This window comes from Sycon ciliatum, chromosome 3 (assembly GCF_964019385.1).
Source record: "Sycon ciliatum chromosome 3, ocSycCili1.1, whole genome shotgun sequence".
NCBI classification, from domain to species: Eukaryota; Metazoa; Porifera; class Calcarea; order Leucosolenida; family Sycettidae; genus Sycon; species Sycon ciliatum.
In genome coordinates this window covers 35,453,712-35,478,497 of record NC_088645.1, presented here as the reverse complement: position 1 = coordinate 35,478,497, position 24,786 = coordinate 35,453,712, and the positions used below count along the sequence as shown (strand labels likewise).

Here is a 24,786-nt window from a genome sequence, read left to right as displayed (position 1 = left end):
TGATTGTGTGTACAACCCTGTACAGACACAGCAAGATTTAGCAGTTTCACTGTGAGGGTGCTAACGCAAACCAGTTCAATGTGTTCAATGGCCCTCCGAAGGAGATACTGATCTCTGGACGACGCTCTCGAATCTCGATGGACTCTCTGATTTTTCTTCTGGCCATCCGTATCTTCACAGCCAGTCATTGTGCCTCAATCAAAATCACATCTGTGCTATTCATGGTTCTGTGCTGCTCGGGATCAGTAGCCATGTGTTTACCCCACGGTTTGTCGAGCATCCTGTGACGTGCTTCCTAGTGGTGTTCCTCGAAACGGTCTCTTGCGACCCTGAAGGTCTCATAAGTTAAACGCAATCAATAAAGCAAGCGGCGCATTCAATACACACACACACACACACACACACCATAATTCACATAGGTCAGGTACGCTTGAACGTTTTCGAATGGTGTGTGTATTGAATGCGCAACTTGCCATATTTACTGCGTTGATTTCATGTCTGTCTCCATGAAAACTGTTTATTCATAAGTCTGAGAAAGTTGGTTGCTCCCCACAATGGACTAAAACGTAAGGATTGTTTCAGACCATTATCAGCATGGTTCTCTCAATGTTGGCAACGTGCAACATCGTAGGTAATTGTGTGGGGCGCCACACGCTGAGTGGAGTGGAGGCTATAGAAACAACGTGAACAGTTCATAAGTTTGAGGGAGGTGCAATGAGGAAATGTAAAATTAATTATTTTTGCCCTTATCCTTCCATATCCTTCTGTGTGCTGGCTGCGTCTGGATCACGAAGTCCACTGTGGTGCATGTGGACTTCGTAATAATGCCATGTACACCATGGAGACAATCTAATTCTTCATCTGGCTTCTTTCTCGCAACACTGCTCGTGTATCGAGTGCATCACGTCACTCTGATTTCACCCTAATTTCGCAGGCCGCACTGAATGGTGATACAAGAATTTATTAGATGGATAAACCAATGAAAAGAATATACAATTTTCTAAACTAATTCCAAACAAGTCACAATGGAGCGGTTATTGCTCAACCGCTGCAAGATATAAACACAATACCTTTTCAGTCGCTGTCGCAACCAACACGGGGTCTTGGGAGAAGGGCTGCCACTGGACCTGGGCTGTGCAGGTGCTAGATCTACGTCGTTGGACGACGGACCAGTGCTCGGCAGCTAGCGACCCTGCGGCTAAGGAGTAAGGTACGTCCACGCACAAACGCTCCGCAAATACTCCACGGGTCTAATAATTATATTTTTTTGAAATATCGTAAGCCTTGAAAATGAGGAATTGTAGAGAATGTAGTGTCTCAGTTTACGCTGACCGAGATGACAGAGACCCTGTCCAAAAATAACGAGAGGGGACTGGTAGATCTACACAGTCATGTTATGGATATCATAACCACTTGCACTGATGGCAGTGTCAGTGATAACGGGTGCGGAGCCACACTAGTATAGTACACTACTCAGTTCAACGACAAGTGTTCAAGTACGGAGGGTGGAGCTCCGCCGCCCGACCTCCGGAGTCGGAGGTGGCACGGCCTGGGCCCTGGGCGCATAGCCTACAGCCGACTAGCCTGAATCGATAGGGCTAGGGAGGGCCTAGAAATGGCTAGGGGCCAAAGCGCAAGTACCGGTACATGTCCAGTACACATACATCCTGGACCATCTTACTATTCTTAGCCCTTGGCGATTATTGGCTGAGAAAAATAATTAATTGGCAGATTCTGCTCGAAAAGCAGTGAAAACTGGAGAGCCAGACACACCTTATGAGTTATGGCAGCCACTTCCTTGAATTCTCCTCCATTTCTTTATCCACATACCACAGTGGTGGCCTGCGGAAGCGAAGGCTATAGCTTGTGTGTTTCTGAACCCCTTCACGTGATGCTAACGCGGATCCCGCGAATATTATTATTAGTAGTACCAAGAGTTCATATGAACTCTTGTTATTACATACCAAAAATGCATGAAATACATAAACTCTCCTCCGCCATGCATGAAATACATGTATACCAAAGGCAGAAATGGTACCAAACTCGGCCAATGACAATGTTTCTGCCGCCATTATCCACCAAGGGCTTCTCCCTGGGGTTCATCCACGTGCTACACAATGACCCTACTGACTTCCTCGCGTCGTGCATGAAGGAGCTCCATCACGATGTGGAGCCACCATTGCTGCCCCTAACTGGCGAAACCTTTCACCATCGGTCAGCCACGCGCGGCCAGGCACAGCGTGCATTAGTTCTTCCGCCTGTTTCTACGCAATATAAGCGGCCACTCTCGGTATTGGCGGTAGCCTGCTGCAGAATATCTGCGGAATCGCACACTAAGCGCAATCGTCAATGGACAGGAATCTGCTCAATTCCAGCTGGCGTACCCCAAGGCAGCATCCTGGGACCCACCTTATTCTTGCCGGATGTATGTCAACGATGCTGAGACCTGTCTTTCCCCATCAACGCGAATGGGTGTGTACGCAGATGACACCACGCTGTACACCATCATACGATCCAGAGATGACTCTGCTGGCAGTATTGCAGACATGCAATCTAGCCTGAATCGATTGAGTAGCTGGGGAGAACAATGGCGAGTTCGCTTTGAGCCGACAAAGTCGCAGCTGCTGCATATTGGCCACCACCGCAACCCCTGGCCACTCCCAGACCTAACGTTCGGAGCCCATGATATTCCCTGCGGGGACGAGCTGAAGCTCCTGGGAGTGACCTTCGACAGCAAACTCACCTTCAGACGCCACCTCCGCAATGTTTCTCTTCGTGCTGTAGCCCGGCTAGGATTCCTGCGTCGAGCATCAAGTTTCCTTGGTCATGAAGGACGCTTGACAACGCACAGAGGCTTCGTACGCCCTGTACTCGAATACGCACCATTGACATGGATGGGCGCAGCCAACTCTCACCTGCAAAGTCCTGACCGAGTACAGCGGAAGGCCCTTGCTATCATTGGTCCTGACGCCTTGCTGCAGAGCCTAGCTGCCTGCCGCCAAGTGTACGCTCTCACGTACATGTACAAGCTAATGTGCCTTCAAGACCATCCAGACCTCTCTGCGCTCGTGCCGCCTCGCCAGGAAGCTAGCCTCGTCCCGCGGACAAGGTCGCAGCTCCGTGTCCGCCACCAGCATCAGCTACAAGTAGTGCTCCTCCCTACGGCCCCCAACTTTCTCCAGCGTTCGTTCCCATATGGTGTAGTGGATGAATGGAACAGGCTTCCGCAAGACATGTTTCCGGATCCGATGCCCCAGTTGAAGTCTCTCCAATCCTTCAAGACGAAGGTTGGTTGGTTGGTTGGTTTTTATTTCACTTCGCACATTCAAACGGGATGACGACCCAATAAGATGACGCGAAGGCTTAAATACTGCACTCATGTGGAAATTCCAAATTTTAAAAAGTGTTCTTAAAATCTGATAATTCTAGCCTGGACTGTTCTTAAATTTTGCCGGTTTTCCAGCCTGGGTGTTCTTCGGCGAGGTGTTCTTCGGCGCCCGATCTTACTGTAGTGAGCAGCGGCTGCATGGCTGTCCGGGGCGGGTTGCCATCGATACAGCGGATGGCTCTGTTTTGCGCGGTTTGCAGTCGTTTCAGTTGACCCTCTCGCATTGCGGCTGAAAAGCAGCAGGAGCCAAGGTCCATCGCCACTTGCGTCAAAGCGGTGCTGCTTGGCATTTTCTCTTGCCAGGTCTGCCGTTCATTGTGTCCGAGGATAGTTAGGAAACCCCCTCGATAGGCGAAAGCCTTTGGAAATCCTTTTAAAAACAATAAAAATTACAAAAAATTACAAATAACGCTCTGTTCGCCGTCGTCACTTCGACCTCGCGCCTGTCGACCTTGTCCAGGCTGAGGCTCGTCTGGCTCGACATTAGACTGTATTCACAGCCATTTTGTCACCTTTTCTTCACGAGTGGATCTACTCTGAACAGGCGACGTGGAGACGGCATAATCGTACTTCTTAGTAAATCAATGAATAAAACTACACAAAAAGGCACAACGGAGGTTTACAGATTTGTCGCAACTCAGAGTTTCTTGCTCAATCTAATCATCAGGCGTCTATAATGTGTGTAATAGTGCTCTAGATTATTGTGTTGAGCCCCCTCCGCTGGCAGAAGGAAGTTTTCCTCTTTGAATAAAACTACATGTATGTGCTAGGGTCCAGCGAATTCTGCCGGCAGAAAAGTTGGCAGAATTCGGTACTTATCCTGGTAAGTTTCATGCATGTTTGGTATGTGGATAAAGAATGGAGCAGAATTCGAGGATTTGCCCGCCATAAGGTTTTATGGTTCTGCCAATTTCACTGCTTTTCGAGCATAATCCGCACACCCCTAGGCCTAGTACATGACATTGTACATTGTACATGTACATGTATGTGCGCACTCATATCACAATCATACATGTAGCAGCAGGAATAAAAAAAAAAGAAGGAATGCGATGATTGTGATAATTACACCTTTATGGCTGCGCACATACATGTACCTTTGTAGTTTTATTCATTGCTTTACTTCTAGTACTGTACTCGGTTTCATTGTGCATAGAGAATGCTAAAAATACTATGCGGCCTAAAACTTGTGCTGGGCCTTTGTCTGGGCGAAAGAAACTGTGATGTTGTTTGTGACCCAAGTCAATTTTGCAAATACCTAGGCCACCAGTACAAGTGCTGCGCGGATATCTAGCGGTAGCTGTTTCGACTTCACTAAAATCAGGTCTTATTAGTTATTAGCCTAATATAATTAGCTAGGCATTGGCGGATAATGCTCGAAAAGGTGGCAGATTCTGCTCGAAAAGCAGTGAAATTGGCAGAACCATGCAAACCTTATGGCGGGCAATTCCTCAAATTCTGCTCCATTTCTTTATCCACATACCAAACATGCATGAAACTTACCAGAAAAAGTACCGAATTCTGCCAATTTTCTGCCGGCATTATCCGCAAAGGCCTATAATTAGCCCTTAGTGGATAATGGTCGAAAATCCGGGAAATGGGCAGAACGGCAACACAATCACAATGGCAGGTATTTCCTTGAGTCTTCTCCAAATCTTTATCCACATACCAAACCTGTACAATGATGTATATGTATGAAGCACACCAGAAAAAGCCTACCAAGTTACTGGTTAGTTACATGTAGTTCAGCCAGATTTTCTGTCTGCATTAGCCTCCAACAGTCCAAGGGCTAGGTCTCATCAGCTGTGGTGCTCAGAGATACATGAATGCCATGTACTTGTACATAGTAGCAAGAGTCCATTAACCCCTTAATTTACAATAATTATGTTAACATAATATTAATATTATTATGGACTCTTGATAGTGTAGTGCTAGGGGTCTTGATATTGCTCAATGCTACCTTGCTGTGGTGTCACGTGTTATGCGTGCCGTCCGAATGCCCTACCATGTGACACTACGTATCATGCGCTTATTGGTCCTCAATTCAGTTCACGAGGTACTGAAGTTAGCCAGACGACATCGCGTCAGACCATCACTACCTGATGATCTGGGTACCTGCTGTCCGGGATGGGGAGAACAGGAGAATTCTAGAACCGACTTTCAAACTAAACTACTGACTGTTACTTCAATGATTGTTCAACCTCCGAACAGCTACATGCATGTGGCTGTTTCGACCTTGTAAAATGTTGGGTGTCCTCAGCGGAACTCAGATTCACCGGCTCAAAGCATCAACGTCAGACGCATGGCGCTCTACCAACTGCGAGAAACACAGCGAGCTTTGCACATAATAAGGGCGGAACAAACGTTACTTTGACACACTTTGTAGCTACCCCGGCAGAAAGAGTGCTCACTCAGTCACTGCTCACCCAAGCCAGTCTGAGGGAGTGTGATCTTTTTCAATGACTATGTACATGACATGTAGTCACTTAGCAAAAGCACAATGTACAATGTACTTCTAATCAGTATGTGCACGCTGAAGAGGAATAATTAATTTTTATTCAGCGAAAGCGCGCGTGTGTGTGAGTGTGTCCATCTACTGAAAGCCATTCGATGGATTCCCGTTTCAAGCGGCGCGGCACCTTTCACTCAAACCAAAAAATGAGGGAATCGTAGGTTTACACGACTCGACTCCCTGCTGAATAGATGGATAGTGCACGATTGTACTCGCATATCCGGCGTGATAAACATAATGGCCAGACTGGAACCCGTGACATACCAACTTGCTGCGTGTGATTGCATCATATCACGCTCCAGCCTCCATGCAGCTAGGCCAGACTTCTTTGCGGCGCATTTCTGACAGCTCCTGCCTCTCACGCACGCACGTGGCGCGCATTGTCAAAAGACCCAGCACCTGTCCGGTCCGTGATCCGGAAGAAAAACAATCAACTGTCCACGTGAAGCGCAGTTAGGCATAGAGAAAATCTACGACCTAAGCCTGCGATCATTGGATAAATATTGCTGGCGAATGTTGCGGTGAGAAAATGCGCTGTCATTGATTCTCTCCCAAGAGCGCCTCCAACATCCCTCACTTTGCTAAGGCCTGATCGTTATTCTGAGGAAGTACATGTATGCTGATCAAGGTAACGCCAAAGTTTCGTAACTCTGCGTGCAACCACATGGCATTCGTAACACATGCAGTCACATACAATGTACATGGACATTGTAGATCCGAGAGAGTAGATGTACTACTTACTCCCTATTGTTGATTATACAGTATCAGAGTTGATACTGCTGGTCCCGTCCGTACGTCACGCAAAGGACGCTGGTACGACCATTACTAGGCATTATTACTCTGATTGCGTCTGCGGGATCGGTTCTCTAGCGGCCCTGCCTTGGCTCACCAAGAACATTCGCTACTGCATGCACGCAACGCCCGTCCACCCCACACCCTTTCCATCGTGACATCCATCAGAAACGACTACGTAGGTCTACCATGGTCTACGCAGACTAGATGGGGGCTGGCCGAGCTATTCACCCTCCAGGGACTCGTATAACCCCCGCGTTTATACGAGTCCCTGCTACCACAAGTATACCACCGTGACTAGACGGACAAGCCCGTCAGCAGCTCACAGCTAGCTGCGCTCCCTCGGCCTCTGGCTTCGGCAAGCTGGGGAGCTGGCTAGGAAAATATCATCATACAGACAAGGTAACCGAAGATGCATCGATCGGACCATCGTGGAGACCAGCTGGATAAAAGACCTGCACGAACCCCACATATTCCTCATTATGCCATCCTCCACCTTGACCTCAGCTCAGCTGCAACGGAGACTTTTGTAGCTCAAACTTACTTCACTTGGTCAGCCAGGGAAGAACTGTCACTTCAAGCTTCACTCCAAGTCAGTACAGTGTGAAGCCTACAGCTCGTACTTCAAGCCGCCAGTGTTACAATGTCTGCGGGAGTTTTAGCACCGGTGACCGCGTTGCTACTGGCCTGTGTGGCCATCAGACAGGTGCAAGCGTTCGCCACCTACCGGTCTCGCATTCCCAACGGCTTCTCCGTTCAGCATCCGTGCGATGCCGCCAGAGTCTGGCACGGAGTGGGACATGTCAGCGAGCAGGGCGGCGACGCGCGCAATCGCTTCGGCCTGGACTTCCTGGCAGAGGGCAGGGCCTGGACGATGGCTCTGTGTCGAAACGACTCCGATGGCGACGGTCAGTCCAACGGCGAGGAACTGGGCGACCCAGACTGTGTGTGGACGCCAGGTCAGACTGCAGCGCGTACTGTCAACATCACGCATCCCGGCTTCAAGACACCGGTCGGCCAACACGCCTACTCCAGCCAGGACCCAACCACGCTGGACTGCACGCGCCTACTCAAGCGCTGCCCGGCCTTCGACGCACCGGGCGTGCAGTACATCGATCTGCGCGCAGAGAATGGCTCCGACAACACGATCGTACCCGCACAGGAGACCACCTACTTCAACATGAACTTCGAGCTGCCCTCCGATCGGCAATACCACGCAGTGGGGTTCGCGCCTCTCCTAGACAACCTCAACGTGATACATCATTTCACCATGATGGGCTGTAAGTCGCCTGTGCCCACGGGACAAGGGTACGAGAGCTTCAACGTGCTGCCAGGCTGCGAGACGACTATCTATGTCTGGTCGTTCGGCCTGGGTGACGAATGCATGCCGGAAGCAGCCGGCGTGCCGTTCGGCGGTCGACACCCGCGCTACGTTCAGGTTCAGCTGCACTGGACCAATGCTGACCTGGTGCCGGATTATCGCGACCGGTCCGGCGTGCGCATGTACTACACCAGCCAGCTGCGTCCCCACGATATGGGTACTATGACTCTGGGGCAGGTCAACATTGACATTCCGCCCGGCCAGACGGAGGTGGAGTTGCCGTTTCGCTGCACTAGCGATTGCACTAAGACGCTACTGGACCAGGGACCCATACAGCTAACGGTCAGCTTTCCACACATGCACTTTCTCGGCAGCGCGATGTACGTGGATCTGATCAAGGAGGGCGGCAATCGCACTCGCATCATGGATGACCACAGCTATAACTACAACTCACCGGTGACATACGAGTATGCTCCGTCCTACGTGCAGGTGGCCAGAGGAGACGTGTTCGAGTCCAGGTGCGTATTCAACAGCGTCGGACGCAACCAGACGACTCGATGGGGATTCGGCTCGTTCGACGAGATGTGCTTCGCTTTCATTCGCTACTTCCCCAGTCGCGGCGAGCTGGTGTGCAATCAGTTCGGCCAGTTTGACCTCTGCTACCAGTCGTCGTTCGTGGAGGGTCCACGCTGCAGCGTGTTCAGCTACACGGAGAACATCACCGTTGCCGTGAACAACGCCATGCGCGAGTGTAGTGACGTCATGCAAGCCGTCGCCATGACGTCATCCGAAGGTACCGCCATCATGTCTACAGCTACCACCACTGTTGCCCCGGTACCGGTGTGCTCAGCTCAGTGCCTGGCACAGGCGTCGCGTGTGCTGCGCGCCCATCGCGACCCGTGCCAGCAGACGCGACATCCGGACGAGTGGCGGCTGCTGAACCGCCTGATCAGGGGCAGCGTGTCGTCGCTGGAGGGCGCCGTGCACCACTGCGAGACTGTGGGGCTGGTGAATGACTCATCTGCGGCGCGCATGCCAGCTAGTGTTGCCCTGTTTTCCCTCGCGCTATTGATAGCGCTAAGCCATGCATAGCTGTGTCCCCCTTATGCTGCTAGTACGTCACCGATTCAGTGTTGCATCGGATGCTTCACCCCTGACATGTGTATACAACTGACTGTACACACTGTACATAATAATATTATACAGTCACTTCTGTCCTAATACTTTCACACTGTGATTCGCTAAAGCATGTGCATTACACATGCATCATGAGTGAAAACAGATTTTCGAAAACCTACGCCACCGGTCTCTTTTTGTTTTATTCCGCTGTGAGATCTTTGCCACACATGGAAGATTACTGTTGTTGCGTAATGTAGCATTATTTTCATCACTCTGCTTGCCCCAAGGAGTCTTTTTTTTTAAGACAATGAACTTACTTAGAAGGATTGGCACGACAGTTACTTTGCAGTGTGGGCCATTCCAAGAGAACATAACCTCTGGGGGCTCTTGGACATGATGGCCATGGGACAGGGCCGTAGCACTGGGATTTCAGGTGGTCCGGCCAAGTGGGGTACTTGACCAGAAATGACATTGTAACCCCCCCCTCCCCATTTTTCATGAACTGGGTGAGTTAAACGTTTTCGAAATAAGGTCCCGCCATGACCGGACCGGCAGGACCAGGTGCTACTACCCTGTGGGAGCCATTCACACAGGTGACACACACCATCAAACACATAGATAATTCAACACACAAAGTCATAAATTAAATTTCAATAAAGAGTTCAGGTTTTGTGATTGCTACGCCGGATGCAGCGTGGGCAGAGAGAACGCATCTAAGCTGTAAAAGTGGACGCGATTCTCCGCCGCCACCGCCCACCGTACGGGCACCCCATCGCTTGCACCGAGACCGGACTGAAGCTGCGATAGTGACGGTGCTTTGGCGAGGAGTCCATTCCTGTACATACGTACGTGCACGTGCACACACACACACACACACACAAGCATGTATGTAAACACACACACACACATACATACACAAGCATGCACACACACACACACACACACACACACACACACACACACACATTCACGAAATAAATTAGCGAGATTGCTACATTGCCTGCGAGCAGATCTAGTGTTAGGTTGCCACAAGGGAGTATCAAAATGTTGGCATTTTACTACTCCCTGGTTGGCGGTCAAAGGAGTGACTGCAACAGGTTGATGATACATGGCATTTGTACCCCCCCCCCCCCCCCGGGACCCTGCCCTGCCCATCTCACCCTCCCCTGTGCACCTCACCCCTTTCCTTCTGGGGATACTAGTAAACACACATCATCTATCAACTCACTGTATGCAGACATAGTAGGAGGGTTTGCCGGGAGCCATCTTGCGGAAGCCAGTCCTGTGTAGATAGACCTCCAGGTCGAATTGAACACAGTTGCGGCTGAGTAATACAAACACACAAAAAGCACACGTGAGAAGCACAATGAACAAGCTTATCAGGGAAAGAAAAAACTACAAAATCTCAAGCTATTCTTCACCATCATCAATAAGGACTCCGAAATTCATGAACCAGTTTTCGGGCATTCTCTTCAAATGAAAATACAAGCAACCAGAACCAATGAAACACAGGGATAAGTAGCATCATAAGGGAAACAAGCGTTTCCGAAGTGTTTAGCTAAGACTTCGGGACATGTCACGGGTACAATTCGGGACACGTAACGGGTATGTTTCGGGACTTCATGGATACGACTCGGAACACGCCATGGTTAAGACTCCCGTCGGACGATGCACAGAGCCACTATAACTACAGTGCGCTTTTTTATAATAGACTCTGAAAACCTTGAGAACGTACTCAAGGACACTTTTGAGAAAATGTCATGCGAGTTGCGTCACGAAAATCTGCGCGCGAAATTCGAAAAACCAGGTGTGACTCGTGGCATTTCGCCATCTTGTTCAGAGTGTCCTTCGAGCTCCTTGCCTCGTGGCCGGAGGAATCATTTTGTTGCTGACTGCTCTGTGGCCCTATTTTGCTTTTTCTCGAGTGTCTTTTCGTTCGTGGCAACTTGTTCTCTCGACATGCCACATAATTATAACAAAACGCGAACGGGCCATGGTACATGGTGGTGTTTTACAATTTTTTGCGAAGACGAGGAGAACAATGGCTAGCGGTTGGGCATCGAATTGGTCCCAAGTATTCCATTCGTCATGCTGCTGTTGCGTGTGGCGTCAGCATTTCCACCAGGAACAGATGTACCAGGGATGCAGACGGCGAAAATCAGCGTGCTGCGTTGGCCGTGTCTGTCTCCAGTGATGAAGGCAACGAGAGTGACAATCCCCGATGTGAGACTCGTGCCATGAAACCACTCACTCAACCCTGACGGATTTGCTGTGGACTGTAAAAAAAGTAATTTACGGATTCTATGCTGCGAAGGAGGACCCAACACTGGACAAAGTTCCTGCTTGCTGCAGAGAAACCATCGACGATTTTCCAGACATGAGCAAAACTAGCTCTTGGAAAATGTTGCGTTCCATGGGATTCCAGTGTGGCAAGACCAGAGGTATCACACAAATAATGATGGAACAGCACAGGATTGTGTCATGGCGGCATCGCTACCTGTGAGACATACCTGGATGAGACGTGGGTCAATGCGTGTCACACAGTTACTAGGAGGTGGTACGACAATGGTGACAGGAGTGTATAGGCAAGCAACCAAATGAAGCACCATCAGGTAAAGGCAAGCGCGTTATTGTTCTGCATACTGGTGGACAGGACAGATTTGTGAAAAAACTGCGCCGATGTGTTCGTGACTGGAGACCGACGAGGCCGGCGCCAACGATGATATACGTCGTCGGCTGTCCGAGCACATCTGTTCACTGTGTAATACTGTCGTCACAAGTGCAACACAAAACACGGAATTATTGGGGCCGTTTCGACGCTCGCTGGTCTTCTACTATTCGCAGATGTTGAACCAGACACGGCTGTGACCTACTTGCATTGTGTGTGTGTGTGCGTGTGTGTGTGTGTGTGTTTGTGTGTTTGTAAAACCGCTCATGCTTCCTTTTTGTTAGTCTCTTTATGGGAGCTGTGTGAATTACCCTTGTGATTTGTTGTGGTGTTTGAATTTTCACTGCATTCTTTCAGGGATCGAGGGAAGTTTCCTACATGCATGCTGGAATGTTTTGATTTATTGAGCTAATTGCAATACAGCATTTGAATTATTCAGTACAGTTTGCCACAATAAGTCGTGAAAAGCCACGACTCCCTGGTTTCCTACAAAGGTTGGGAGAACTGCAGACAGCAGTGCACAACTGCACAGCCATGTGCATTACATGTACATGTACATGCATGCGCTGTACTACAGTATACCGAAAAAGAAGAGAGAAAAAAAGAATCAAGATGAACTGTACTGCCTACTGGATTCGAACTCATGCCGGGCACCATGCAAGTGATGAGCTTTCCTGGCTAAAACTTCCGTTTTAAAAATCAAAATCCACTGAAAACCATTTAAAACCGGATTTCCAGCCGAAACCCGGCCGAATATCTAACTTTGACAATTATTATTATTCCGACTCCCAAACTTAATTTTCTTCGATCCAAGACCCACACAAACGCAGCTGTGAAGAAAAAATTTCAAATTTGGAATGAGAACAAACTAAAAAATCAAAATCGACAAAGGTCTGTTATAAAAAAACGCACTGTACACGTGTGGGTATTCGTAGAGAACTCAGCAACTGGAGTGGGCTGTGTGCGTTTGGGACAACCGAGCGAAGTCAGTCTACAGTTGCAAGTCAGTATGGTATGGTGTTTTTTATTTTAATTCACCAATCGAACAGGCATATCTGCCTTCTTGCCGGGATGGCCAGAGCCAACCACGGCTCCTACTAATTGATCAATATGATAATGTGAAGCAAAGACAAGAAAAAATGGTACTTTGTCAGCTACTATTCCGTACTGACAAAGTACCATTTTTTCTTTTCTATGCTTCACATTATCATATTCATCAATTAGTAGGAGTCGTGGTTGGCTCCTACTAATATGGTAGACTGTATCGAATGTGTTGGCATGGGTCGTTGAACAAGACACCAGCAGTCTGTACCCTGACATGGGTACAGGACGCTGTAATCCCAAAACTGGGATGTCAAGATCTACCATGCACGAGAGTTGCTCCATTGAGTGGCAGACTGCGGTGGATTGGGGCAGAGACTGGACTGGAGCAGAGAGACAGGGCACCAAACTAATCTTCACTTACCCATTCTGCAGGCCAGGGCTACTGCAATGTGTGCGCGCTGAGAAGATATCCAGCTTGCTGAGTATATTTTCTGCAGAAAGAATTAGAATATCGGAGAAAAGGGATGCTAAGACAAACGTAAATAGAACAGGCAGAGAGAGAGAGAGAGAGAGAGAGAGAGAGAGAGAGAGAGAGAGAGAGAGAGAGAGAGAGAGAGAGAGAGAGAGAGAGAGAGAGAGAGAGAGAGAGAGAGAGAGAGAGAGAGAGAGAGAGAGAGAGAGAGGAGAGGGAGAGAGAGAGAGAGAGAGAACTTTTTTCTTTTTCATTGATTGGTCTAGCCCAAAGACCATTAGGAGAGTGTTGTGAAGATGTATGGGTATAGTGGATGGCTACAGTGGAATCTTCGCATATTAAGAAATGACTGTCCTTCAAAACAAAAAAGACTAGTATTCTAGATTTGCGGAAGTCCAATTTCTCTACACCAAACTACCCACTGGTGGAAAAGGAAACGTACCTTTCGTGATGCCATCGGACGAAGAGATGAGACTAGACGCGGGAAGTAATTGACTATCGACAGTGCCAGCAGGTGTGCTGCACGAACAGTCGCCACCGTCGTCGACAGTGGGTGCCTCTGCAGAATTGTGCTGCATTGCTGGCACTACTGGTTCACACTGGCGATGGTTGCAGCCAGTACTCTCATTGGCTGTCGTCATGGCATCATGCTCGGCGTCACAGTCTTCGTGCAGTCGCTTCTGACCACGCAGCATTAATCTGAAGACGTTGTCGCGTACCCACTCTGGACAATGTGATGACGATGATGGGGCGGAGGAGGATAGTTGTGACGATATGGGCCCGCTTTCGGAAGATCGTCCAGGGCGAGACCGGCGGCACATTGCAGCAGGCTGATGGCGAAGGGTCCTCTCACTGTCGGCCATGTTGGTTACCACGGCATCTGCTGTCGTCGTAGCAACGGTGGTGGTGGCGGACGGATTAGTAGAGTTAGCGTTGACAGCGTTTGAGTTGGACGCTGGTGGATCAGGTGTGTGGCAGTCACGAGCTGATGCGCCAACAGCGTCAATGTCATCAGTAGGGGAGTTGTCGCCACATTGTGCGGGCGATGTCGACCCGGCCTCCGGGCAGGCATCGCGGGCTGGGTCCGTCTCGGCACCGGACCTGAGGGCCATGACACGGCAGTGGTGGCTGTGAGCGTACACTATGTAACCCGAACGGATAAGATGTGCGTACACCTGACGGTGGGAGACACGGTGAAGGTGCAGGAACACACAAAACATACGTTGCACGAGAGTCAATTTCATTGGACTCAGATGGAGAGCCAAGGATTAGAATGAAAAGAGAGGACCAAAGATTAAATCCTGCTTATAATAAATATTGCTGATGTTGGACAAACAATGGATAAATTTAAACCTTTGGCCCTCTCTTTTTAACTATATTCATGTCAGCATTGACAGTTTCACAAACCAGGTAAGGTGAGGAGCCAACAAAGCAAGGGAAAATATACACACATACACAACCATAATTGAGAGAGAGAGAGAGAGAGAGAGAGAGAGAGAGAGAGAGAGAGAGAGAGAGAGAGAGACGGAGAGAGAGAGAGAGAGAGAGAGAGAGAGAGAGAGAGAGAGAGAGAGAGAGAGAGAGCGAGAGAGATTGCTTACCCGATACGTGGAATATGGCATGTCTTCATTGCTGAGCAGAAGACTGTAGCCCTGACATGACACGCAAAAAGAAAATTAGGAACAAAAATCGTTAGTCCATGATCATGGGTAGGCATCCAACTCTGCCAAAATTCCTACGGTAGGCATACACTTGAATAGCTTTTTAAAGCAATCCTGACATGCAAGGTGCATAACTTGAAAGTGTGGACACGGTAAGACTGCACCACGTACAGCAAGGTCATTTAGCGATACGACATTCCAACACGTCTAATACAATGTATTCATACTGGAATGGATGGGCCAGACACTGTGGGTTTCACCCCTGTGATGGGCCAGACACCGTGGGTTTCACCCCTGTGATGGGCCAGACACCGTGGGTTGCACCCCTGTGATGGTCCAGACACCGTGGGTTGCACCCCTGTGATGGGCCAGACACCGTGGGTTTCACCCCTGTGATGGGCCAGACACCGTGGGTTGCACCCCTGTGATGGGCCAGACACCGTGGGTTTCACCCCTGTGATGGGCCAGACACCGTGGGTTGCACCCCTGTGATGGGCCAGACACTGTGGGTTTCACCCCTGTGATGGGCCAGACACCGTGGGTTGCACCCCTGTGATGGGCAAGACACTGTGGGTTGCACCCCTGTGATGGGCCAGACACCGTGGGTTGTACCCCTGTGATGGGCAAGACACTGTGGGTTGCACCCCTGTGATGGGCCAAACACCGTGGGTTGTACCCCTGTGATGGGCCAGACACTGTGGGTTGCACCCCTGTGATGGTCCAGACACTGTGGGTTGCACCCCTGTGATGGTCCAGACACTGTGGGTTGCACCCCTGTGATGGGCCAGACACTGTGGGTTGCACCCCTGTGATGGGCCAGACACTGTGGGTTGCACCCCTGTGATGGTCCAGACACTGTGGGTTGCACCCCTGTGATGGTCCAGACACTGTGGGTTGCACCCCTGTGATGGTACTGTGGGCTGCACCCCTGTGATGGGGCAGACACTGTGGGTTGCACCCCTGTGATGGTCCAGACACTGTGGGCTGCACCCCTGTGATGGGGCAGACACTGTGGGTTGCACCCCTGTGATGGTCCTGCAACTGGTATCAGGTAGACTGCACTGTTAGTCAACAAATATTCGGCACATACTGTAGTGTCTTGTATTAAGGAGGTTCGCGACGGTTAGCGCCATGTTGGATTTCCGAATTTTTTTCTGAAAAATAATGCCTTTCGGAGTGGAAAAATGGGACGCGATCATGCACAGAAAATAGTTTGACCATGACTAGTCGACTTCGCAGCGCGTGCTCGAGTCGAGACAAGATTTGAGGAAGAAGCTCAGCCACTAGTGGACTTGCGGATTTGTTTTGACATTGGCGGTTTTTGGATAGCTCGGTTCTCCTGCCGACGTGTCGTGGAGATGAAGACGCGGGAGAGTAATCCGTCACCCACGACGCGGCCTCTCATTCTGCGTACTGGACGATGCAAGAAGCCGAGGAGGGGGACGCTTCGCAAACTCAAACGATCGATCGAGTTCCTGAAAAACGGAAAGGGCGATCTCCATCACTAACGCCACTGGATTCGACTCCCGCGAAGAGGTCGTTCAGTGCCCCTCTTCACGGTCGACGAATCGTTCATCTCAGGTATCTGGCTGTGGGATTGTCTGCGTGCCAGAATCCTGGATGTGGCAAACCTCTGGCGCTCATTGATTGCGTTGAAGAGAAGAGGTACGACCTGGGCAGCGTACTTGTCATTCCGTGTCAGCAGTGTGGGATGGAGAATTTTATAGATACAGATAGCCCTGTAACTGCTCAACACCCTGGCCCCCGTGCTTCCACAAGCAACACCAAAGCTGCTTTGGGTAAGTGCGTTTTTCAATCTCATAAGATTTATTCATGATATTTGCGAGTCATTGCCACCCTATGGCTATGGAAATGTATGAGCACACTGTATGCGCAGCGGCCGCGAACGTCTGTGTGTTTGCATAGACCTGCATGTTTGTGCATGTGTGCACCATACGCATGTATGAACATGCACATGCATATGCGCTAATGTGGACGTGCCCTCGCACACATACTATACACACGTGCATGACCGCTCCCAGGGCATGTTGGTGTGACATGTGTATGCGGGCATCTCCACTCATGCACATGAGTGTGCACGTGCATGTGGGTGGGTACCCACACGTGCGTGAATGTATGTGTGTGTGTACGCGCGCGTGTGTTCTATTGCGTGTGAGAGCATGCATGTGTGTGTGTGTGCGTGTGTGTGTGTGTGTGTGTGTGTGTGTGTTGCGGGTTCGATTCCCGACGATTATGGTCACACACGTCTTTCTTCTCTTTCTCAGACTCAAGTTCCTGACTTTTCTTTCATTCTCCTGGGTGGTTACCAACAGCCAGTGCATGCCGGAGTATGTGGTGTGATGTGTGTGCGGGGAAAAAAAATGAAAAGACCAAAAATAGGGATTCACTGGCCAGAAAAATCACTTCAAATAGCTGTATGGTGTAGACCAGGCTGAATAGTGACGGTCAATTCTTCAGCCTTGCAAGCTGTTGAATGGTGCAATCCCAGCACAAGTTGCTATGGCTTCTGCCGTAGCATTGCTATCATCGCCTCTGGCGATGGGCGTCAAAGGTCAAGGTGTGTGTGTGTGTGTGTGTGTGTGTGTGTGTGTGTGTGTGTGTGTGTGTGTGTGTGTGTATGTGTGCACGGATGTGTGTGTCGATGGTGTGCATTTTGTGATTGGTGAACACTCTGATCCCTAAACCGCGATACCGGAGCTCCCAAGCTACAGCCTCAGATTGATTTATAGTTCATCGTTGGGAATGAGTTCGCTGCTCATGATGCTGTTGCGGATGTTGCGGCCCTAGCTGAAATTGTCGAAGCTCGCCCTGATGCCAGTATCCTGTAGCACTCTGTCACTTTTGCATCAGCATGTTCGGCGATGGAGTTTGCAGAACATCAGCAAAAGCGGCTGGCCACCCTTCAACCGTTGGTCCAAGCAACGTGCTTCTCTAAATCAGTTGCAGTGCGGGCAGCTGCCAGTGGGTTGGTGATGAAGCACTTTGTCTTGTCCTACAAACGAAGTGGTGAGCCAGCCATTTCCAGACTGATGAAGGAGCAAGTCGGAGGTAAGAAGCGGGTGACAGTCTCAAGGAAGGTTATATTAGTGGTGGTTGTGGTGTACCCGTGTACATCGTACATATTTGCACTCTCATGTTTCTTATTATGCTACTGCATCTCCTTGCATGGACATGCGTACAACCTTACAGCATACTACTCATACTATGCATGCATGCGTGTACTCCATGCCCATAATCGACAGTGCATGTCTCTTGTTGCTGTTCAGTCTTTCCTTGGTAGTTTCCTGACGAGTCGTCCTCTCTCAGTCCTTCGTTGCATTATTCTATTTCAATATAACTAATCATCACATAGACTTGATCATACCACAGTGGCTGAACACCTAGCGAAGAACCAGCAGCAACCCAACTGTAAGGAACGCCCTGTGGCACAGTGCTTCACTTGTTTGTGCGCACCGTAAAATACCATCATTTTTGCCAGTGTGGGGACACGTTCTAGCTCGCATAGTTGAAGAACAAGAGGACTCAATGTTGTCTGATTCGTTCCAACATGTCAGCTTTCATTGTAGTTTGATATGGGGCTGTGCTAAGCGCTATCATACATGTAGCTACATGTACATGTATCACAACCAAGTGCCAACAGGAGAGTAATCATGGAGAAAAGTACCTATCGATAATGCGTGCACCCAGGGTTTTCCGGCAAATTTACTAGTTCAGCTATTCCATCCTTGTATTGTTCTGAACGCCGAGGGCTCTAGTGAGTTTATGCAACACCTAACAGCCAAAAATGCAATAAGTTATGACCAAAGCAGCAGCAGAGAAGTACAAGCAATATAGATACGTGAATTTACCAATTTTAGGCAAATTTTGACAGTTTTTTGGATTTTTCTCCAGAATATGCACGGTGACCCCTATTTTCGCCGCGGTAAACCTGTTCCAACCCACTTATAGAACGTGTTTGAAGTATCCACATATGGGGCAAACTCAAAAATAAGCTGCAAAAAATATTCAAAGTTTCATTTTTTGCGTCTTTTTGTTCTTCTCCAGGAAATGACGACCTGGATCCCATCGTCAACCAAAGTGTACATTTTTCGGTGTTGATATCATCTTAGTCAATACCTCGAACAGTCTGTAAAATTTTCTGTCATATTTTCTGTCCTAACTGATGTTATGGACGATTTCTCATCAATTTTGGGATTTTGTGTCATTTTGTGTCATCAAGGAAAATTGTGTTTTTGGCAAGACCTATTCAGGCAATTGAAAAACTGATGTTACTAAGCGAAAATATAAGGCTGTACCTATTCAAACCTGATGTCAGATTGGGCTGATGTTGAAATTAAATTTTTGGGCCTAACTGTCCCGAACCCCCTTAAAGCCGGTCTCATATAGAAGCCTGTGTTGTATAGAAGCCTGGTTTTCAAGATACACTGTCGGCACATAAGCCTGGTTTTAGTGTTGACACGCATAGACATACCTGTCTTGTATAGAAGCCTTCAAAAATTCCCCAAAAAGTCATACATGTATAAGGGGCGGCCGTTATACACGACTTTACGGTATCTATTTTCGGCCTGGGCATGTTTGGCCGAAAATGTGTTGCGGCCGAAATTTCGTTTTGCAAGGTTGAGTGTGACAGTGTATACAGGCGGCAGCAGTACAGGCCGAAAACTTGCTGAGGCCCGAGTGAGTCTTAGCCCTGGGAGGCCGAAATCGTAACGGGCCGAAAATCTGTAGACTAACAGTGGACAGAGGATGCAGTAGTATACGTGCAGCGTACCTGTTGGATACTGATGGGCAAGCCCTCGCAGAACAGCTCCAGATGGCCCTGCAAGACACAAAGCAAGACACTAGCAGGGTGTGCTAACAAGCAATCACTTCATACCACAGATAAAGAAGAAACAAAGGTGAGAAGTGAGTTAGCCCCAGCAGAAGAGAAGTTGCACACGACTATCTAAACAGTGCGCAGAACAACAGGGGCAATCAAGGCTTGTTTGTCGCTACTTAAAGTGTGCTCCGGATGGCAGTCGTGAGTCAGTCAAGTGTCAAGTTCGGCAAGAAGCGTGTGTTTCTAGTTGGGACAATCAACTTCATTAAAGTGTCATGCTTTGGCAATCATCAGTTGCCTGATGATTGCGTAAGCATGAAACTCAGAGTAGCAGCAACCAAGCCTTGTTTGCCCTTGTTATTCTCTGTATTACGCTCTGCCTCCGCCGCGGTGTTGAGCACTGTCAGCACACTGGGTGTGTATCCTCCGGCAAACAGTGCACACATACAGTCAGACCTCGTATAACCGCACACATCTGTTCTCCACAAAAAAATATCCGGATAGGCGAGGGAACTGGATATTCGAACACGCGTACTGTATGCATGCATGACATATGCTGTAGATCCGATCGGTAACCAACGCTTTTTTCTGGATGGTGAGGGATCCGGATAAAAGAGGACCGGATAAGCGAGGTCTGACTGTATATTATACTGCCATGCACGAGAGAGAACTACTGGTACGAAGGCACACAGATGGTCGCGCGCACGCGCACACACACACGCACGTGCGCACACATACACACACAGCATACCGTCTCCAGCAGGAACAACGCCTCCTCAGCAAAGAAATAGTCCGTGCCCTCAGCTGAGAAGCCCATGAGCTGAAACATAGGTCCCTGGAGGAGAGCAACAGAATGACAAGCAACACAAAACCACTGCAGTAGCAGTACTGGATACAATGTAGACAACACAAGAGTATTTAGCCAGCAGAGGCCAGAAGAGCTGGGATAGCCGATCAAATTGTCAACTCGGCAAACGCTGCACGCACACCAGTTGCACAAAAACCTACGCATGCCACTGTCCAAGGAGAGCTCGACGCCAGCTGGCATAACTTGATCGCTCAGCACGGGGGAGAAGGGAACCCAGCTGGAATAACTTGATCGCTCAGCATTGGGGAGAAGGGAACCAGGAACAAATCTGAGTTGTGCGCTTGCCTGGCCACTATTTAGATCAAATCCAAAGAGTTTGAGTATGAGACGGGTAGGCGAGATTGGAGATATGAACGAGCCATCCTCGCTGGTCAGTCTACGGCTATACATACACGAACGTGCGATGGAAAGGGAGCGCGGGGGAAGTGTAGATGAAACATGCATACATCATCCCCCCCCCCCCTGATACCAAGAACATGAACACCCAGAACTACAGTCCATTCACAAAAAGATGGGCCCTGGCTCTGGCGAGCTCCCGTACTTGGCGATTTTTCAGATTTTATCGTACACAGTGTAGTGCTGTGAAATTTGAAATTTGAAAAAGGGTCCAAAAAGGGTACCTGAACTGGGGTTCGAACTGTACAATGCACTGTTGCAGGCAAGGTCAAACGGCCTGGATTTTGATGGATTTTCCCAATTCAGTGCTCTTAGGGCAAAACCTGGCCGAAATCCTATTCTCACTATGGCTTGCTTTTTGAAGAAATAGACTTAAGAAACATAATTGGAAGGGGATTCCATAGGGGATTGCAGAAAAAAATTCTAAAAAAACTCAACGTTTGACCCATTTATGGCCAAAAGCTAGAAGTCCATCTTTTTTTGAATGGACTGTAGGTGCTGCAGCACATTGCAAGACTAGACAACATTGGCGACGTTACCTTTCGAACTGTGATTTCAGCCAGACACTTCTCAGGAATCCAGTTCGCCTTCGACAACAGTCTCCTACGGAGAAGATGTGCACAGAAAGGAATGTAAACAACACGACAGCCATTTTCCCGGCCTGACCTGTCTCGTCCTCCACTAACCGTACCCCAACTCTCTCTCTCTCTCTCTCTCTCTCTCTCTCTCTCTCTCTCTCTCTCTCTCTCTCTCTCTCTCTCTCTCTCTCTCTCTCTCAGCTCTCTTTTTATCTGTCTTTTCTTACTTTTTTTCTTTGTCAGCTTTTCCTGGTGGTTATGTGCTTTTCAAGTAAAAAAAACAACAAAAACTCCTCTCCACAGGCACACACAACCCAAGAATTTGTAGTGAGTTTTCCAACAGTATGCGTCTACAGCGTACAGTCCATTCATATCAAGATGGGCCCTGGCTCTGGCGAGCTCCCGTACTTGGCGATTTTTCGTGATTTTATCGTACACAGCGCAGTGCTGCAAAATTTGAAATTGGAAAAAAGGTCCAAAAAGGGGTACCTGAACTGGGGTTCGAACCACACTGCACAGCGCACTGTTGCAGGCGGGGTCAAACGGCCTGGAATTTGATGGTTTTTCCCAATTCAGTGCTTCTGGGGCAAAACCTGGCCGAAATCCTATTCTTGTTAGGGCTAGCTTTTTTTTTGAAAAAATAGACTTCAGAAACATAATTGCAAGAGGATTAGGGCTGAAACGATCATTCAATAACTCCTAACGATCAACCAATATCCTTAACGATCGATATATTGGTTTTATCGATTCTTGTCGGCTGTATGGAACATCTGTTTTTGAAGAAATTCTATGATGCCTTCGCCACGTTAGAAATTGGTGGCACCGCTCTGTCGACATCTGTAGATATCTGGCTGGTTTCATCAACATGAACTACTCAAGTAGAGAATTTCATGTTGTTTCTAGAGCAAAGAATCTTGTCATCACCCTCTGGCAACTGCTGTCATCTCCGACTTCTCCCACAAATGAACCGAAAAGGCAAAGTCTTCTCCCTCGGTTTCTTTCAAAGCCACAAATCGATTTACTGCGCTTGAAAGTACATGATTGCACTCTATCCACTATCGGATGGAGTGCAAGGGCTAACATACTGTCACTGATATGCATGCATAAAAAGTTGAATATTAAAAACCGTTAGCACTCGTTTTGAACACTAACGATTATCGATTGCACTCTTCACTATCGATATGCGAGTTATCGGTATACAGTAGATATTGGTTATAACGCGCCCTTCTGATTTTTCACATTTTATCACTATAACCGGTATATCACTACAGGCGATTTTCAACTGCGCGTCACACATACACATTATACACGTGTGGGTACTCGATCGCGCTAATGTAGCGTACTGATACGTGATGGATGCTACTGCACCTTCTCCAGTCTAGAGTGAAGAACTTCTTGGCCCAAAGGCATCATCCAGGAAGCACCAGACCAGAATACCCTATGACAACACACATGCGGCTCCAAGTCGAGACATCAATGCCCCACTCGTGTGTTGCTATCACTATAGACGATAATTTTTCTGCACAAAGAGGTGTTTTGAATGGTGATTCTGTATCCTTATAGCCGATTTATCGCTATATACGATATATTGGTTATAATGATAATTTGACTGGCTTTTTCTGGTTTTGCTTTTGATATTTTCATTTTGTATCAATATAGCCGGTTTATCACTATGTCCGATGACTTTATAACCGATATCCACTGTAATTGCTTCAGCCCTAAAGAGGATTCCATAGGGGATTGCAGAAAAAATTCTAAAAAACCTCAAAGTTTGACCCATTTATGGCCAAAAGGTAGAAGTCCATCTTTTTCTGAATGGACTGTAGTACGTACTCGGATGAGAGTATCTGGTCGGACAAGAGCTCGTCCTGGGCTGTGTGTAGCTCTTGCAAAGCACGTGCCTCGTGCTCGGAACCGCTGAGGACTGACGTCCGCTCGTGGGTCACGGTCGGCCCGCGCTGGTTCTGGTGCGTCTGCCGGTTCTTCTGCACATCGCCTGCGCTGGAACAGCAAGAATAGACACACGCGCGCACACACACACACATGCACACACACACGCACACACTGACTGAGACATGCTCATCGTGGAAGTGATGATCGTAAACAGCTATGTTAGACATAGCAACTTGTGCTGGGATTGCACCACTCAACAGCCTGCACGGCTGATGACTTGACCACACACACACACACACGCACACACGCACACACACATAGATCAGAGTTCACAGAATCAATGTCTATACTACAACACACACACACACCCCAGCACAGCGCGAGATAATGCGAGCAGGTTGGCACGCATACCATTCTGTGGGTGGTTGTTTGGACTATAAAATATTTAAAAATAACGAGAGCGTCCGCATAATATTGTGTTGTGGTTAAATGTTTGGATTATTAGCGAGCGTGTCTGCATGTGTTATGGGTAAATGTTTGGATTATAGATGAGAGCGTGCACACAATTATTATGGATTTTTCCTGGTGGATTTCAGGGGTTCAAATTTTGGTAATCAGGATTCCACTTGTATAAGCAACAGCATGGGGCCACTATGCGCATGATGACAGATGTCGCAGCAATGAGCTACCATCAAAGGCGACAAGCACATCCAGCAGTGAGCACTGATACAGAATATGCTAGAGGTCAAACACCTTGAGTCCCAATCACTGTATTGAGATCTAGATTGCATCATGGCTGTGCATACTAAAAATCGTGTACATGTACGTGTACATTCAAATAAATTTTCTCCAAAGCTTGAATTTCAACTGGCGCACGGAGCAAAGCAGCACAGGCACGAGCAGTCGTCTCGCTAGATAGTACTCACCTGGGCAAGGAAGCCAGGTCGTCAATCCACCTCTCTCGAGTCTCCATCGTCGGTGTCAGAATGTGCAAGTCTCAACAAAATTAAAAAAAAACTCAACCATTCAGTTTTTATGGCTTTTGCTTCAAATGGATTTATTCAATATTCTGGTGATCTGATTTTTCATGTACACTGTAGATCTACATGACGTATGATTTAAATATGTACGATCATAATCACATGTGATGTAGGTCTACGTGGACTGATTGTTTTGACTTGGCTGCGTTGCACGGGTATGAAGCATTTTGTATCATTCGATTGGACATGTATGTTGT

The 24,786-nt window shown here is 48.4% G+C and overlaps 3 protein-coding genes across 4 annotated transcripts in view; 1 reads left to right on the top strand and 2 right to left on the bottom strand.

Moving 5' to 3' along the window:
* The window catches only part of LOC135812064 (sphingosine-1-phosphate lyase-like), a 12,951-nt gene extending 11,680 nt beyond the window's left edge, over positions 1–1,271 (bottom strand). Inside the window, 1 exon segment of the mRNA XM_065325390.1 lies at positions 1,071–1,271. The gene's annotated coding sequence lies outside the window, so the exon portion shown is untranslated.
* A 5,738-nt stretch (positions 1,272–7,009) lies between these two features.
* Positions 7,010–9,455, top strand: LOC135812061 (DBH-like monooxygenase protein 2 homolog). The gene has a single exon (XM_065325387.1). The coding sequence runs from the start codon at positions 7,333–7,335 to the stop codon at positions 9,100–9,102; it is 1,770 nt and encodes a 589-aa protein (XP_065181459.1). The 5' UTR covers positions 7,010–7,332; the 3' UTR covers positions 9,103–9,455.
* A 296-nt stretch (positions 9,456–9,751) lies between these two features.
* Positions 9,752–24,721, bottom strand: LOC135812062 (uncharacterized). 2 transcript variants are annotated; one of them, XM_065325388.1, is made up of 10 exons: positions 24,476–24,721; positions 23,490–23,657; positions 21,618–21,681; positions 20,566–20,649; positions 19,767–19,814; positions 14,915–14,965; positions 13,756–14,488; positions 13,263–13,332; positions 10,358–10,453; positions 9,752–9,964 (listed from the first exon to the last, which is right to left on the bottom strand). In XM_065325388.1, the coding sequence occupies exons 1-10, from the start codon at positions 24,520–24,522 to the stop codon at positions 9,808–9,810; spliced, it is 1,518 nt and encodes a 505-aa protein (XP_065181460.1). In that variant the 5' UTR covers positions 24,523–24,721; the 3' UTR covers positions 9,752–9,807. The 2 variants fall into 2 exon arrangements, with proteins under 2 accessions (XP_065181460.1, XP_065181461.1); XM_065325389.1 differs by having other exon boundaries at positions 23,490–23,652; positions 24,476–24,601.
* Between the last annotated feature and the right edge of the window lie 65 nt (positions 24,722–24,786).

What these genes read in the sequence shown, in the direction of transcription:
- LOC135812061 (XM_065325387.1), top strand. Translation starts at nt 7,333, where the DNA reads ATGTCTGCGGGAGTTTTAGCACCGGTGACCGCGTTGCTACTGGCCTGT.
- LOC135812062 (XM_065325388.1), bottom strand. Translation starts at nt 24,522, where the DNA reads ATGGAGACTCGAGAGAGGTGGATTGACGACCTGGCTTCCTTGCCCAG. An exon ending in CTGAAATCACAGTTCGAAAG is followed by an intron (nt 20,650 to 21,617) that starts GTAACGTCGCCA and finishes GCTCTCCTCCAG; the next exon opens with GGACCTATGTTTCAGCTCAT. An exon ending in AGCCCTGGCCTGCAGAATGG is followed by an intron (nt 10,454 to 13,262) that starts GTAAGTGAAGAT and finishes TGTATTACTCAG; the next exon opens with CCGCAACTGTGTTCAATTCG.